Source organism: Lytechinus variegatus, chromosome 3, assembly GCF_018143015.1.
Source record: "Lytechinus variegatus isolate NC3 chromosome 3, Lvar_3.0, whole genome shotgun sequence".
Classification (NCBI taxonomy): domain Eukaryota; kingdom Metazoa; phylum Echinodermata; class Echinoidea; order Temnopleuroida; family Toxopneustidae; genus Lytechinus; species Lytechinus variegatus.
Genome location: NC_054742.1, coordinates 17,883,061 through 17,898,364, shown reverse-complemented (window position 1 = coordinate 17,898,364; position 15,304 = coordinate 17,883,061). Strand labels below are relative to the sequence as shown.

General features: G+C 36.7%; 1 protein-coding gene across 1 annotated transcript; it reads left to right on the top strand.

Annotated features, from left to right (window-relative positions):
* The first annotated feature begins 3,557 nt into the window (after positions 1-3,557).
* LOC121410374 (U6 snRNA-associated Sm-like protein LSm7) lies at positions 3,558-13,845 on the top strand. Its single transcript, XM_041602417.1, has 4 exons — positions 3,558-3,654; positions 9,575-9,671; positions 11,355-11,426; positions 12,267-13,845. Exons 1-4 carry the CDS (start codon positions 3,649-3,651, stop codon positions 12,404-12,406), a joined length of 315 nt encoding a protein of 104 aa, XP_041458351.1. The 5' UTR covers positions 3,558-3,648; the 3' UTR covers positions 12,407-13,845.
* Positions 13,846-15,304: the final 1,459 nt, after the last annotated feature.

Genomic DNA, 15,304 nt, shown 5'->3' with positions numbered 1-15,304 from the left:
AACTGATATAGTGCGATGTCACGCATTTAAAGAGATACACCTATGCATTTTAATACACGTGTTAATTGCGCAATATCAACTCGACCAGCGTAAAATATGGCTGTCGATATCTCGTGCCTGCAGATTTATTGGCTTAACATTACTCATAGAGATATATACTAATAAGTATACATCTCTATGGCTTAACTGCAGATCTTTTACCCATTTTTAGAGATTATACCCCGCACATTTTTCATTGACAGGCGCATAGCCAGGCGGGGGGGGGGGGGGGCAAAAGACCTTCCCTTTAAAGGCTTATTTCAATAAATCGAGTAAAAAAAGATAGCAAAATGCTGAATTGAATGGATAAAAAAAGTAACGAAGTTATTGAATTACTGATTATTCCGGTGAAGTACAGTTCTAGGCATGTCTTCATGAACATTCATTCATTGGGCTGATGATATCATATCCAAACTTGTTCTTTCATATTTTAGACTTATTATGAAATTAGGTTTATTAGAAGAAATATACCAAGAACTAAAACAATTTGATTGACAACACTATATGATTAAGTTCATTCGTTATTTCTTGCTGCAACTTATTTTATCATACAAGGGAGAAACATATCATTCACAAAAAAGGCATGAAAAAATGAAACAACATTCAGACCTATATAAGAACAGGGAAAAGTGGGGGTGTGATATCATCAGCCCACGGTATGACGATCGATGACGTGCACATAACCGTTTTCACAAAATATTGCTAAACTAAAAAAATTCAATAACTCAGTTTTATTTGTTATCCGATTTTGATAAAATGGCGTTTTGCGCTGTGAATTTTACTTTATTTAATTGCATATAAATATCTCAGGCCCGACCGAGTATACATATCCCCGGTTGGCTCTTATTTACCCCGCCTAAAGGCAAGATTTTGCGTTCTCATTTATTTAAATAAATGTTATTTTCTTATCATTAGGCCCTTTAATGCAGTGTCATGACTTGTGTTGAATATTTTTATGTCATTGTGAATGTGTAGAGTATATCAAAAAGTGAAGAAAAAAAAAAGATTGAACCGTGGGTGCTGAAAGGACCGTGTCGGACGATTCATCCGACAGTTACCATAGTAACACTGAGCGCCTTTGAACAAATCAAAAGCTATACAGTGCGTCCCACAAAAACGAAACCGAGATTTAGCGATCATTTATCATTACTTAATCATAAATGAAATAGACAAATTTCCTACCAATTTAAAGCTTAGAATCCTCTTTCATCTGATATTACTTAGATTATTTCTCATTCACGCATGAGTGAGCAAAGACCATTTGAAGAAAGGATATCAAAAACTCATTTGGCGGGGGGTATCTGGGTTTCAAAAAGAAAACCACATTTTTGAAAAAGTTCAATATCTGCTCTTTAATTTGATACCTAAATTACAGAAAATGGTCAAGAAATAACAAAGTTCTGGTCATTTGAAACAAGACTTGAATTTCAATAATTTCATAAAATGAAGAGGTTCTCCAGGCTGGCGTTCAAACTCACTCGACACTCCGTTTTGTTGACGATCAGTTCACCATGCGATAGCTTCTGTGGGGAAACCGGTGAAAACACATTTATCTAATGAAATTATGGAAATACAAGCCTTATTTCAAATGACCAGAACTTTTTTATTTCTTGACCATTTTCTGTAATCGAGGTATCAAATTCAAGAGCAGATATTGAACTTTTCAGAAATGTGGTTTTCTTTTTGAAACCCAGATCCCCCCCCCCGCCAAATAAGTTTTGGGTTTCCTTTCTTCAAATTGTTCTTGCTCATTAATGCGTGAATAAGAAATAACCTAAGCAATATCAGAAAGAGGAGATTCTAAGCTTTAAATTGGTAGGTCATTTGTCTATTCTATTTATGATTAAGTTATGATAAATGATCGCTATATCTCGGTTTTGTTTTTTTCTGGGACGCACTGTATATAGAAATTAGATGTGCAAATCAGATCCAGGGATCGAGGTTTCATCAACATTTTCGGTCCGACCGAAGTTGTCAGATCTGACAACTTTCAATGATGCCTTTTCATAAACCCATCCTCCAATAAGAGTGAAGCATGAATTGTGTCAGAACGTAGGGGCCGCCGAAGCGGGGGGGGGGGGGCGGGGCTGCAGTCAAATTTTGCTGTGCATGACATATTATTTCCAACTGATCGACCCAGGCTCGAATGATTTTTTTTTCTCTGTGTGCAAATTAACCCCCAAACAAGTTTTTCATGGGCTTCATTTACACATTTTGGGCCCTAAACAAGTTGTCGCCAGAATGACCCAGGAAAAACTGACATGCCCTAAACACGTCAGTGGCTGAGTTTTTTTTTTAAGACTTTGGAAAAAAATACAAAGGGCCCCCCCCAAAAAAAAAAATACGTTTGACCCCGCAATTGATCCGTTGCGATATGGCCAGTCTTTGATCAAAACCACCCTTTTTCTTGAAAATTGTTTTTTTTAAATAGCTTATGAGAGTGCATTCGTGGCTCTCTCGGCTCTCTCCAAAACTGAAAAACCACCCCAAGTTGAAAATATATGCCAAAGGCCAGGTTCAAAATAATATAACTAGCCTGAGATCTAACGAAGAGTGGAAATCCAAAATAGCCTCTATGGAAACACCATACAGAAATATATTGGAAAACTTAAAAGTATCTAATAATAATATTAATTTGTTAATTTAATTAATCAATTCCCCGGGGGGCCACTTCCATTCACGAGTGGATACCATGCGCGACCAGGGGGTCTCGAAAAGCACCCTAAACACGTAATTTCCATTTTCTGAAAATGCACCCCTTAACAAGTATTGGCGTTTGAAACCCTACCCTTAACAAGTATTGGAAACAAAACGATACTCTTGGCAAATGTTCCCTGAAATGATCCCCTAAACAAGTAAAGGAATGTTTTATTGTTACTGGTCCTTTGGTCGTCGGCTTTACCTTATTTGGTTTAGTACGACCCCAACTTCTACACCTCGCGCAAATCGGACCCTAAACACGAAGTGTTGGGGCAAAAAAAAAAATCTTTGTTTTATCATCCCCGCAAATTCGACCCTAAACACGTAATTTTCCTAGCGAAATAGATACCCCTTTTTCATTATTTTTGTGTTTTTGACACCCTTATCACGTTACGTACGTAACGTGCCCTATCGTGAAAAAGACATCCTTTTTACGTGTTTTTTTGGTCGCGCATGGTATCTACTCGTCAATGTAAGTGCCCCCCCCCCGGGATCAATTCATTAATTAATAATTGATTTGTTTATTAATTTGATTTATCAATTTAATAATAAAAATTAATATTTGATTAATATAACTAAAAACCAATAAGAAAAATCATTATATTAAAGTTCAGACAAAAATTGCATCAATATCATGGCCTTATTTCCTAGCCATATCCATTATCAGCTATAGTCTTGAGAAGTATAAAACTACTAGTACATGTAGTGATCCTTGCTCGGATCGCGGATCGTTGGTCGTATGCGCATATGCATAGCGCACAAGCAAGTGTGCACATGCACACACGTACGTGTATATATATAGGTACATAAAAACAATTCGTTGGTAGTGTAGTGCATACTAACATGAATCCTTCCGCTTGGTGCTAACAACAACTAGAATCGTACTGTGAAAGATCCCAAGCAACATCAATGGCAGTAAGTTTTGATAATCTGATTTATAATATTTAGTATCAATAGCACTTTTTATGATGACCCTTAGTTTTATGGCATAGGGCTGTGAGGAGGACATAGTCTGGAGGAGGAAGAAAGAGGAAGAATATTATTATTATAAGTTACTCGCGGCCCTCGCCTCGGCCTAAAGGCTCAACCCACTCAGAGTGGCACTCATTCAATGAACAAGGTTATAATATATAAACCTTGTTCTCAGTAATATCTCCATGTGCATGTGTGGCAAAATAAGGGTGGCAATGTTTGGCTTATTTTCTCTTTTTCTTTGGGGCAAATGCTTAATTTTTTTACACTGACAGTTTTCATTACACCTATCATTCATACTACTTGGCTCTTATTTCAATTTGATTCTTTAAATCATTTTTTTCTTAATCAAAAATAGAGATCAAAAAATGAAAATTTTCTTGCCACACTACTTTCCACCAATAGAGGGCGTACACAAAAATATGCCCAAAATTCAAGTTTTTGAGTGCTCTGGTGAATACAAAAATTATTCCCAAGTTTACTAATGAAAAATGAATTGCAACTGTAAGAAAATTAGTAATTTTGGTCACAAAAGTGATATTTTAATGATTTTTTGAAGTGTGTGCTCTGTACAACATTGGCATACCATAGTCCTACCTGTAGATTCACCACAGGCAGGGTGGTAGCAGTGAACAAGTGCCTCAACCTAGGCTAGGCTCAGGCTCAATATTAACGTGTCAGTGTTAACCGAGAGAGCTAGCTCCGGCTCGCGAAGCGGGAGCCCAGGAGTCCACCGTGCATTTACCATACTCCATAGACACGGGACTAGGGTAGATTGTGGCTCGGGGGGGCACTCAGTATATAATGCATAGTGGGTATGTGCCGCGGAGGGGACCCCCATTTTCACACTCAAATTTCCGTTCCAAGGCATAGCATTTTTGCCTTGTTGAGAAAAAGAACAAAGAAAGCCGCTCCAAGGCATAGCATTTTCTTCTTATCGAGAAAAAAGAAGAGAGATATCCGCTCCAAAGCTTCGCATATTTTTCGTTACGCCGCTCCGATCGCATTGAATGAGCTGCAATTTTGGTGAAAAGCGGCCGCAGAGCTCCCCCGGCGGAGGCCGCGCTAGCTTCATCATGCACGCATGACCGCTCCATAGGGATGCATACGCACTCACACGCTGGCGATCCGTTCCAAGGACCCCCGTTTTCACAAACATTTGTCGTTCCGAAGCCCGTTCCGAGGACCCTCCTTTTTACAGTAAGCCCGCTCCAAGGCCCCCGTTTTTTGTCTCGCTCGCGGCACACCCCCACCACTTTTTTGGTCGAGTGCCCCCCCCCCCCCCGGGGATTGTGGTCTCAATAACTTGGAAAGAAAATTGTGAAAACAGAAATTATGCACTTTTGACTTACCACGATTATATGGATGAAGGTCTATCGTGTGGCAGTATCCTGACATCGAGGCACAGACTGGAACCTCAAAAAAAATCCCCGAAATGTTCTGTCGCGATACCATACCTCGCCTAGACTAGAGTCCTAATTCTTTCAAAATTCATTACAAAATGGCCAATCAAGACTGAGGTAAAAGGAGACAACTTTTCATTTTTGTCTCACCTGCGAAGCAGAATGAGGCTATTGGCGCCGCTTTTCAGACGGCGGCGTCAACACCAAATCTTAACCGAAGCGGTAAGCCTTACATGTAGTTACTAAGGTTAAGTTTTTGAAATGACAGCATAACTTAGAAAGTATATGGACCTAGTTCATGAAACTTGGCCATAGGGTCATTCCATCTGGATTCACCCAGTGGTTGCACCCGACCGTCTCAGAATTCGTTGTAATTTGGTATACATAAAATTCAACATGGCCCAAGCACAAAACAAAAAAATTAGTCCAATCGGTCCGTCGGTTCTCGCGCTACGGCCCGCCCTTTTCTCCTTGTTTTGACAAAAATGGGCGTGACCTTCAACTTTCAATGGCCACTGCGTCGTTACGTGTTAACCAATTTTCATGAAACTGGTACCATTTGATAGGAAATTCAGAGAGGAATCCAAAACATGCATCGAATAATGTATTGGAGCAATTTATAAGGTCATGACCTTTGACCTTAACTTTGACCTTGAGTTTGACCCCTGGACAAATAATTTTTTAACTTGATTTTCGTGTATGTTAATTATTGGTATGATATTGACAAAATATGTTAAAATCAATGATGATATTTTATTTCTTCACCTTTAACCCTAAAAAGACTGGGGGGGGGGGCTGATTCAGCCCCCCCTCGACATTTTTCGCAATAAATCCGCCGTGCAAAATTTTTTGACTGCGTCGCTCACTGACTTTTTACTTTCAAGTCTCGCGCAACTTTTGAGACCAAAATTGTGACCCCCGGGTACGCGGTTCGGAAATTACGCAACATTTTGTAAGTGCATGCACACTCAAAATTACTCAAAAACGTGAATTTGTGTACAAATCCAATGCAAATAGTATTTTGAACCAAAATTCATAAATGTATCATTATTTTTCCTTTTACTGCTTAAAATCAATTAATTTTATCTTTTTTATGGTCCAAATAAAGTCCCTGACAATTTCCATTGAAAAAACAATAAAAAACAAAAAGTCGAAAAACAAAGAAATACATAAGAAATTTAGAAAACAATAGAATACATAAGAAATTAAATGTGATGTTGAAATTTTTTTTCAATAAATTTGATCAGATGCCTATCTAGAGTATGTGAAACAAAAATTAGCATTTCAGGGGCATTATTTTATTAATTACAGCAAACTTATGATTTTACGCATAAATTAGCATAATTAATGAAACATGAGATTTTTGCAGAATTTGATGTTATAGTTTTGTAGATAATGCCATGGGTAACGCGTGTGCCAATTTTCGTCGCGATCGCGCGATCGACGGCCGAGATCATAAGGGGGGGCTGAATCAGCCCCCCCCCCAGTCTTCTTAGGCGTCGAAATAGCCCAGTCTATTTAGGGTTAAAAACTCTTCCAAAGATATCATGAAATTTTACTCTAGTCCCACACACTGATATTCATGTTAGTAAAGTGTTTACCAGTTACATGACTTCTTCCAATCTTAAGTTACAGTATGCAAGCACATGAAAAGAAATTAAGCTTAATCAGTTCACAAATAAAAGATTAAACCTTTATGCTCATGAATAGGTATCTGTTTAGGCATTTTGATGTTCATCAATATATATTCATTTTGATGTTCGGCAATATATATCATATATATTCATAGTAGTAAAGTCTTCACTTTTATCATCAAAATATATACATGTATATATATGTATATGATATATATTGCTGAATCATAAAATGCCTAAACAGATACCTATTCATTAGCATAAAGGTTTAGTCTTGTATTTGTAAACTGATTAAGCTTAATTTCTTTTCATGTGCTTGCATACTGTAACTTAAGATTGGAAGAAATCATGTAACTGGTAAACACTTTACTAACATGAATATCAGTGTGTGGGACTAGAGTGAAATTTCATGGTATCTTAGGAAGAGTTTTTAAAGGTGAAGAAATAAAATATCATCATTTATTTTAACATATTTTGTCAATAACATACCAATAATTAACATACACGAAAATCAAGTTAAAAAATTATTTGTCCGGGGGTCAAACTCAAGGTCAAAGTTAAAGTCAAAGGTCATGACCTTATAAATTGCTTCAATACATTATTCGATGCATGTTTTGGATTCCTCTCTGAATTTCCTATCAAATGGTACCAGTTTCATGAAAATTGGTCAACACGTAACGATGCAGTCGCCATTGAAAGTTGAAGGTCACGCCCATTTTTGTCAAAACAAGGAGAAAAGGGCGGGCCGTAGCGCGAGAACCGACGGACCGATTGGACTAATTTTTTTTGTTTTGTGCTTGGGCCATGTTGAATTTTATGTATACCAAATTACAACGAATTCTGAGACGGTCGGGTGCAAAATTGCACATTCATTGGGTGAATTGGCATGGAATGACCCCATAAGGTTAATCAAGTACTGAACATCCTGCCCGAATTTTGAGTCACATGACCAAGGTCAAAGGTCATTTAAGGTCAATCAACTTTGGAAAGAGTTCCAAATGCACCCCCCACTAAAAATAAAACAAAAGATTGTTGAGACTCCCGGTTCGTTCACTTCAGAATTTTTAATCACTTTTTTACTGTTGCTTACCTTGGTTGGGAATCGTACTCATCTCAATTTATCTGCAGTCAAGAGCTTTCAGCTATGCTAGCGAGAAACTCTGATACCGGAAGGGGTATTTTAAGTAACGATTATCAGCCGATAGTTTGACTAGTCTTGACTCAGACCCTTCACTGACTAACTAAACTGATGTCTATGGACAATTACATGCATTTGATCCTGCTCGAAATTTGATGGAATAAAGCCATATTTTGGTATGTATTTCCACTTCCCCATCATATATGTTCTATATTAGGGCTAGATATATATTCTGAACCTTCTCCATGTTTTTATTTTCAATTTTAGTGGGGGGTGCATATGGAACCCGTACCTGAACTTTGGCCAAATTGGGGGTATTTCTTGAATTACCATCATTCATAACTTTAAAAGTTTATGGACCTGATTCATGAAACTTGGACATAAGAGTAATCAAGTACCACTTCACATCCTGTACAAATTTCAGGTCACATGATCAAGGTCAAAGGTTATGTAAGGTCAATGAACTTTGGCCAAATTGGGGGTATTTGTTGAATTACCATCATAACTTTGAAAGTTTATTGGTCTAGTTCATAAAACCTGGACAAAAGAGTGATTAAGTATCATTGAACATCCTGTGCGGATTTCAGGTCACATGATCAAGTTCAAAGGTTGTGTAAGGTCAATGAACTTTGGCTATGTGGGGGGGGTATCTGTTGAATCACCATCATAACTTTGAAAGTTTATGGATATGATTCATGAAACTTGGACATAAGAGTAACCAAGTATCACTGAACATCTTGTGCGAGTTTCAGGTCATATGACCTTTCAAAGTTTATAGATATAATGTAAAAAATGTGGATATAGGGGTAGTCAAGTATCACTGACAAGTTTTAGGTCACATGATCAAGGTCAAATGTCAACGTAGTATTGTATCATTATATATGAATGTTGTGCTTTGTGAATAATTATTTTACAGTAGTTTTCAAAGTCAGCACTGCTACTATATTAATCGCATGATGCAGGTGAGACCGCCAGAGGCATTCCACTTGTTTTGAGGTTCCAGTCTGTGCCTCGATGTCAGGATACTGCCACACAATAGATTCTGTGAATTCCGTCAGTTTCCACGATCATGGAAAATCACTGTCCCTACGTGTGAGGTACTCCGAACCGGCTTCGAATCACCAATTTTGAGACCTTTACAAGAAAGGGCAAGGAGTGAGTCTGTGTCCGATAGTAAGTTTAGTCACTGTAGTGTAGAGATAGCTGAATGTTTGTTTTGGTCATGATATGTTGCCTTTGTTACCATAAAGTGCCACAATTTGTCACTGGTTTTTGAGATTGAGTAAATAGGAGTATTTGTTCCCCGATAGTTCGGATCCAGGTGGAGCGGAGAGTAGCGGTAGTGAAGTGTAGTGGAGCCCATACGAACCATCGCCTGAGGTATCTGAACCCATGCTGGTATTGGAACAAGGGCCAGCAGCCTTTTTCCATGCTCTTGACACTAAGACTAACACCAACCCCAAACTTGAAAGTGGAAATCACCCAATGACATACAAGTCATAATAGCCACTATCTTGTTGAAACCTACCATTTGTTGATTTCAGGGATGTTCACAAATAGAGGTGAGTTCAAAATGAATGGCCATTATTACTGTAGGTCACCAGCAGTCAACCATGAGGCTGAACTGGTGTACAAAACAAGTAAACCTACAATGTAATTTTATTGACTTTGTATCTTTATCTTAATAGCAACAGGAGCAACAGAAGAAGAAGAAGGAGAGTATTTTAGATTTGTCAAAATATATTGACAAACAAATACGTGTCAAATTCCAAGGAGGCAGAGAAGGTCTGTATATTAATAAGATTCACATTCATTCTCTTACCTATATATCAAGATATTATGTTTTACCTATCATCATCTCAGTTATACTATCATTGTTTTCATCATAGGGTACATTTCTAAATTAATGGGAAAAACTACAAAAGACACAAAAAATTTCAAGCCTGATGAAATTAATGCCATTTTTACAGTAAAAGGCCTGGGGAGCGGATTCCCCCCCCCCTTTACGTTTTTCATGATAAATCCGCCGCGCGAAATTTTTCAACCATGCCGCTCGCTGACTTTTTACTTTTAGATCTCGCGCAACGTTTGAGACCTAATTTGCAATGCCCAGATACGCGGTTACGTAATTACGCAACATTATGTAAGTGCATTTCAGACTCAAAACGTGAATTCATGTACAAATCCAATGCAAATTGTGTATTTAGCCAAAATTCATAAATGTATTATTTCTACTTTTACTGAATGAACTTAAATGATTTTGTCTTATTTATGATCAGAACTAAGTCTGCAACAATTTGCATCGAAAAAACATTAAAAAAACAAGTCAAAAATCAAATAAATATGTAAGAAATTTAAAAAAAAAAGAAAAAAATTGCAATGCCAAGTCTTTTTTTAAGTTGGGATCTTACAAAGAGTCTGTGAATAGAAAATAAGCAGTTTTGAGGCAGTATGATGGTTGATTAGAGCAAATGTATTATTTCATGAATAAATTAGCATAATTGATTCATTAGATTAAAAATCTTATTCTTTCAAAAAAATTAATCACACCGCCTTGTAGATTATATTGCACACTTAGTGGCACTCGCATGATTAAAGGCCGAGATGTCGAGGGGGGGATGGAATCCGCCGCCACCCCCCCTCGGCTTTGAGATTGGTCCAAATAACCCGGCTCTTGGGTTTCCTTCTCATGCCTTGTGTAAACAGCAAGTTTTGTATGTGCTAGTCTTTGTGTGGAGACACACTTTTTATGAAAGTTTCAATCAGGGTCTGTGCCTGCAGACTTGCCTAAAACTACGGTATGCATATTAGCAACAACAAAAAAGCTTAATTATATGCTAATAGCACCAGGTTATAGTATTTTGATCATCAATCTTTTAAGATTTACAAGATTGTGAAAACCATATTTCCTTGGTGGAGAACCCTTACCCATTATGTCATGACTCAGTTGACCTGCAAGAGGGTCGGGAATATATGTCCCTCACACATATGTTGATAGTTATCAGAAAAATACAGCCTTAGTTTGAATCTGGATAAAAATAACTTATGTTTTTGATTGAATGAGATCCAACTTATTTTCAAACTTGACTGGCAATTACAAGAGATGTGTTATGAATTTTGTGATGCTACCGTAAAATCAAATCTGCAGGTGAGACAAACATGAAAATGAGCTTAAGCTAAAGGTGATCACTACCAAGGTAAAAGAGATTATGTCCGACTATGTCTGATGATGTCTGCTAATGATAATGATGTTGTGTGTTGATGATAGTGGTGATGTTGATGATGCTTTTGCTTTAGTTCTTTTTCAATTTTGTCCCACTTGTACAGTGAAGGAGACGAGATGCCTCTTTTTTTTTCATTTTCACTGATGGCTCTGTCGCTGTCAAAGACATGTTGTAATTACATAATTTGTTTCTTTCACATTCCATAATTTACTATTATTTTTTACATTCCCTTTGCTTATTATAGTGACAGGGATTCTGAAAGGATTTGATCCACTCCTCAATTTGGTACTAGATGGAACGACAGAGTTCATGAGAGGTAGGTCGTTTTCAAAATATTTTTTAAGTCAAACAGTATCATCTCTTTGGTTACTATGTAGCAGTTTTAAGTATCTTCTCTCCCCCCCCCCCCAGAAGCTGCCGTTGTTATCCTATTTTTTTTTATACAAGTTAAAGTAAATTGATACAAGCAATACTTTCTGTCCGGAGAGAATATAGCAAAACACTTTCAAAATTAATCTTTATTATATCATACTCATCAATATCCTTGAAAGCAATAACCATGCATATGTCATCCTGACTTGGATTCTTAAAAAAAAATAAAAAATCATATGCTTATCGATTGGGCTCAGAGGAATATGTTGATGTTTCTTATTCCCAAGACTTAGCTCATGGAATGATATGTGTGTTGAGCTAGGAAGTTCACTTCATTACAAATAGTAACAGATTTTTGGATGTAATTAAAGAGAAATGCCAGTAGTTGCAGCAAACACTGATTTCATGATAAAGTCTGTAAAACAAGGCTCAGTTCTCAGTATATCATCAAGGATCTAGATCTGGTACAGTTACATAAACTGAACTTTGTGAAATCGAGAAATCTACGCTGAAAAATGTTCACACTGAAGATCACCAACACAGATAAGCGCATGTGGGACATGTGAATGTCAGGCCCGACGCTTGACCTGAATCCTGTGCTTATTTGCTGATTTCTCAGCAATTATACAATTTCTTCCAGAATCCTTTGGCACATATGTTTTTATTTATACAAACAGACACTTTGGTGGTCATTTCATTGGATTCTGCATTAACTCATTTTGATATCGTTAACAAAACTGGCATTTACCTTTAAGTTTATGAATATCAATTTTCGTTGCTGCAGATCCAGATGACCCATTTAAACTGACTGATGATAGAAGGAATCTTGGTATTGCTGTGTGCCGAGGGACGTCAGTAGTCCTTATATGCCCAGCAGATGGCATGGAACCTATAGCCAATCCTTTTGTACAACAAGATGGGTGACATAGGAGAAATATGGGTTGTTGGGGTGCTACATGTAGGCAATGTATATATTGGGGATGGAGACGTACAGGAGGGTAGGGTTGATCTTTGTTTAACAGCTCCAGTCCTTTTTCTTGATTATCACAGTTTGTAATAATTCATTCATTATCATTCCTTCTTATTTTTACTCAAATAAATTTTTGCTGTAAAATACTTCTCAGTAAGCTTTTTCCTCAGGCTTTACTTTTCCCAAGTGACAGATAAAAAGGAATATTCATTCTTTAGTATTCCTTCTGAATTTACTCAAATAATGTTTTGCTGTAAAATACTTCTCAGTAAGTTTTTTCCTCATGCTTGACTTTTCCAAAATGACAGATTTCAAACTATAAAAAGAGAGAGGTAGTTTGAATGGTATTCTTACCTGATTTAAAGTGTTATAGATAATGAAAACCACACCCTTCCCCATCTTACTTTACAATTGAAGAGTTCTTTGTTCAATTACCCAAGATGATTGCTTAAGAAAGAATGACAAGGGTACAGAAAATATGTTGCACGTTAATTTGAGCATCTAATTATGCGAGGATTGTGGGTTATTATGTATTCATTCTTATATAAATGTCTCTCACAAATAGCAGCAAGGATTATTTGGCTGTTCATTTCATCTCTTCCTGTCATGATCAAGAAGAATGCTTTGAAAGTCCTTATACGAAGTGTGGATATCACAGACCTTGCATTTTGTCTTTGGAGCATAAAACTTTCTTGTGGAAAGAGCAGAAGGTATTGTTGCATTTCAAGTTCAAAAGCTGCATTACTATTAAATGTGTAATCAGTAAAAGAGAATGCACTTGAAAAATAATAAGCAAAACCAGGATGATTCCTTTTTTGTCTCGCCTGAACGAAGTTCAGTAGAGACCTAGTAATCACTTTTCCAGTTGGTCCGTTGGTCTGTTAGAAAATGTTAAAGTTTTTGTTCAACTTGTTCTCATTTCTTTATTTTTGCATCAATACTTGGTACATATGATCCTTGGCTAATACCACATGTAACCTAATGAGAATGATGGGTTCAAAGGTCATCTGGGGGTCAAAAGGTCAAATGGTATGAGGTCATGCTCATCCTTTATTTTAAGTTTTTGTTAAAATTGCTCTCATCTCTTTTTTTGTTGTTCAAACATATGATCCTTGGGTTAGACAAATTCAATCCGATATATTACATGAAGATGTAAAAACGGTCCGAAAACTGACACATACAAAGTTAACAGATAAAAAGAAAAAAAAAACAAATGAAATGAAATAATATGCCTACGAATTAACAAAAGATAATAAAATAAAAGCATATTGAAGAGTAAGATTAAATATTAGTACTTGAGGTTCATACACATAACAGAAATATCATTAAGAGGGGATAATGCTATATGAATAAAGAGAAAAATATTGGGATATATTGATTGATTTCTTTTTTTTATAGAAAAACAGCAGATAGATTTGTGCATGACAAAACGGTCAAGATTAAACAAAGGATAATTGGAAATTACATTGAGAGTCGGCGATCTGTGACAGCAACGGGCCAGAACAATGAAGTCACTTGACCATTTCATTGTTCCAGCTCCGAGTACCACATCTGACCATATGACAGTGATGGGGTCAAAAGTCATCTGGGGGTTAAAAGGTCAAATGACATGAGGTCATATTCATCCTTTATAGAAGTTTTTGTTCAACTTACCCTCATTTCTTAATTTTGCATCAATTTTGATCACACTTGGTCAAAATGATCATAGGGTAATCCCACATGTGTGTTGTTGAGGAAGATGGGGTCAAAAGGTCAAGTTTTTGTTCAGATTGCTCTCATTTATTCATTTTTGCACACTTATGTTCACACTTGGTATAAATATTCCTTGGGTAATACCACATGTGTGTCCTTCAGGATGATAAGGTCAAAGGTCATCTAGGGGTCAAAAGATCATATTGCATCTGTTATTGATCATGAAATCAGGCAAGACTCGTTCGTGAACCACCTTGTCTTCAGAGTGCAGACTAGCTACATTAAACTTGAAATAAAGGAATTAAAAACCACCTTGGAATACCACCCTGGCTTATAATTATAACCAAACTTTTCAAAATGTAAAAAAATAAAGAAGGTTGAAACCATTGTCTTTGATTCTGATAATATAACTCTGTATCAGCATATTAAGTTTTCATGCATGTGTGACCAGTGTTTCCACTTTGAAGGAAATTACCCGAATTCCGGATCATTTTCAGGTAATTTTCGGGTAGTGAAAAATTCCAGGTAATCCGTAAATTACAATTATTATTGCAACTTTTAATATTGATGTTATATTTAAAGAAGTTTTACCTCGAAACGGAGCTCAAAAATTTTCCGCTTGCGCTTGGATTTTATAATTTTGTTCCTATTTTTAAAGAGGGCATAAGCAAAAAAATGTTGAATTCCTTGATTTTGGTCACTTGGACCAAATTTAGGCTTGCTGAATATTTGTCAGATTAAAAAAAAAATTGAACTTGAAAATTTCAGGAAATGTCTATAAATTCTGGGGAAATTTGGGATTCAGTTTCTGGAAATTTGTTTTGGATCTGTGGAAGCACTGTATGTGACCATTTATAGGGCACACATGAGTATTACAGACCCCCATTCACTCACGTGTTATATCATAGCTCATCAAAAAATCATTAAAAATCAATCCCTCGATAGATTTTGCTTTAATTCACTGACATTAGTCACAATTAACAGTACATTAAGACTTGATATGTTAATCAGGTACTTGACCAGCTCAATCAAAAGTTAAATGGCCTGAAATAAGACTAACCATAATTTCGGCCAGTTCATCGCCAGAAAAACCAGAACTGCATTGTGGGTAATAATGATTAAAATGAAATACAAAAATGCAGTCTAGTCTTCCCAAACAC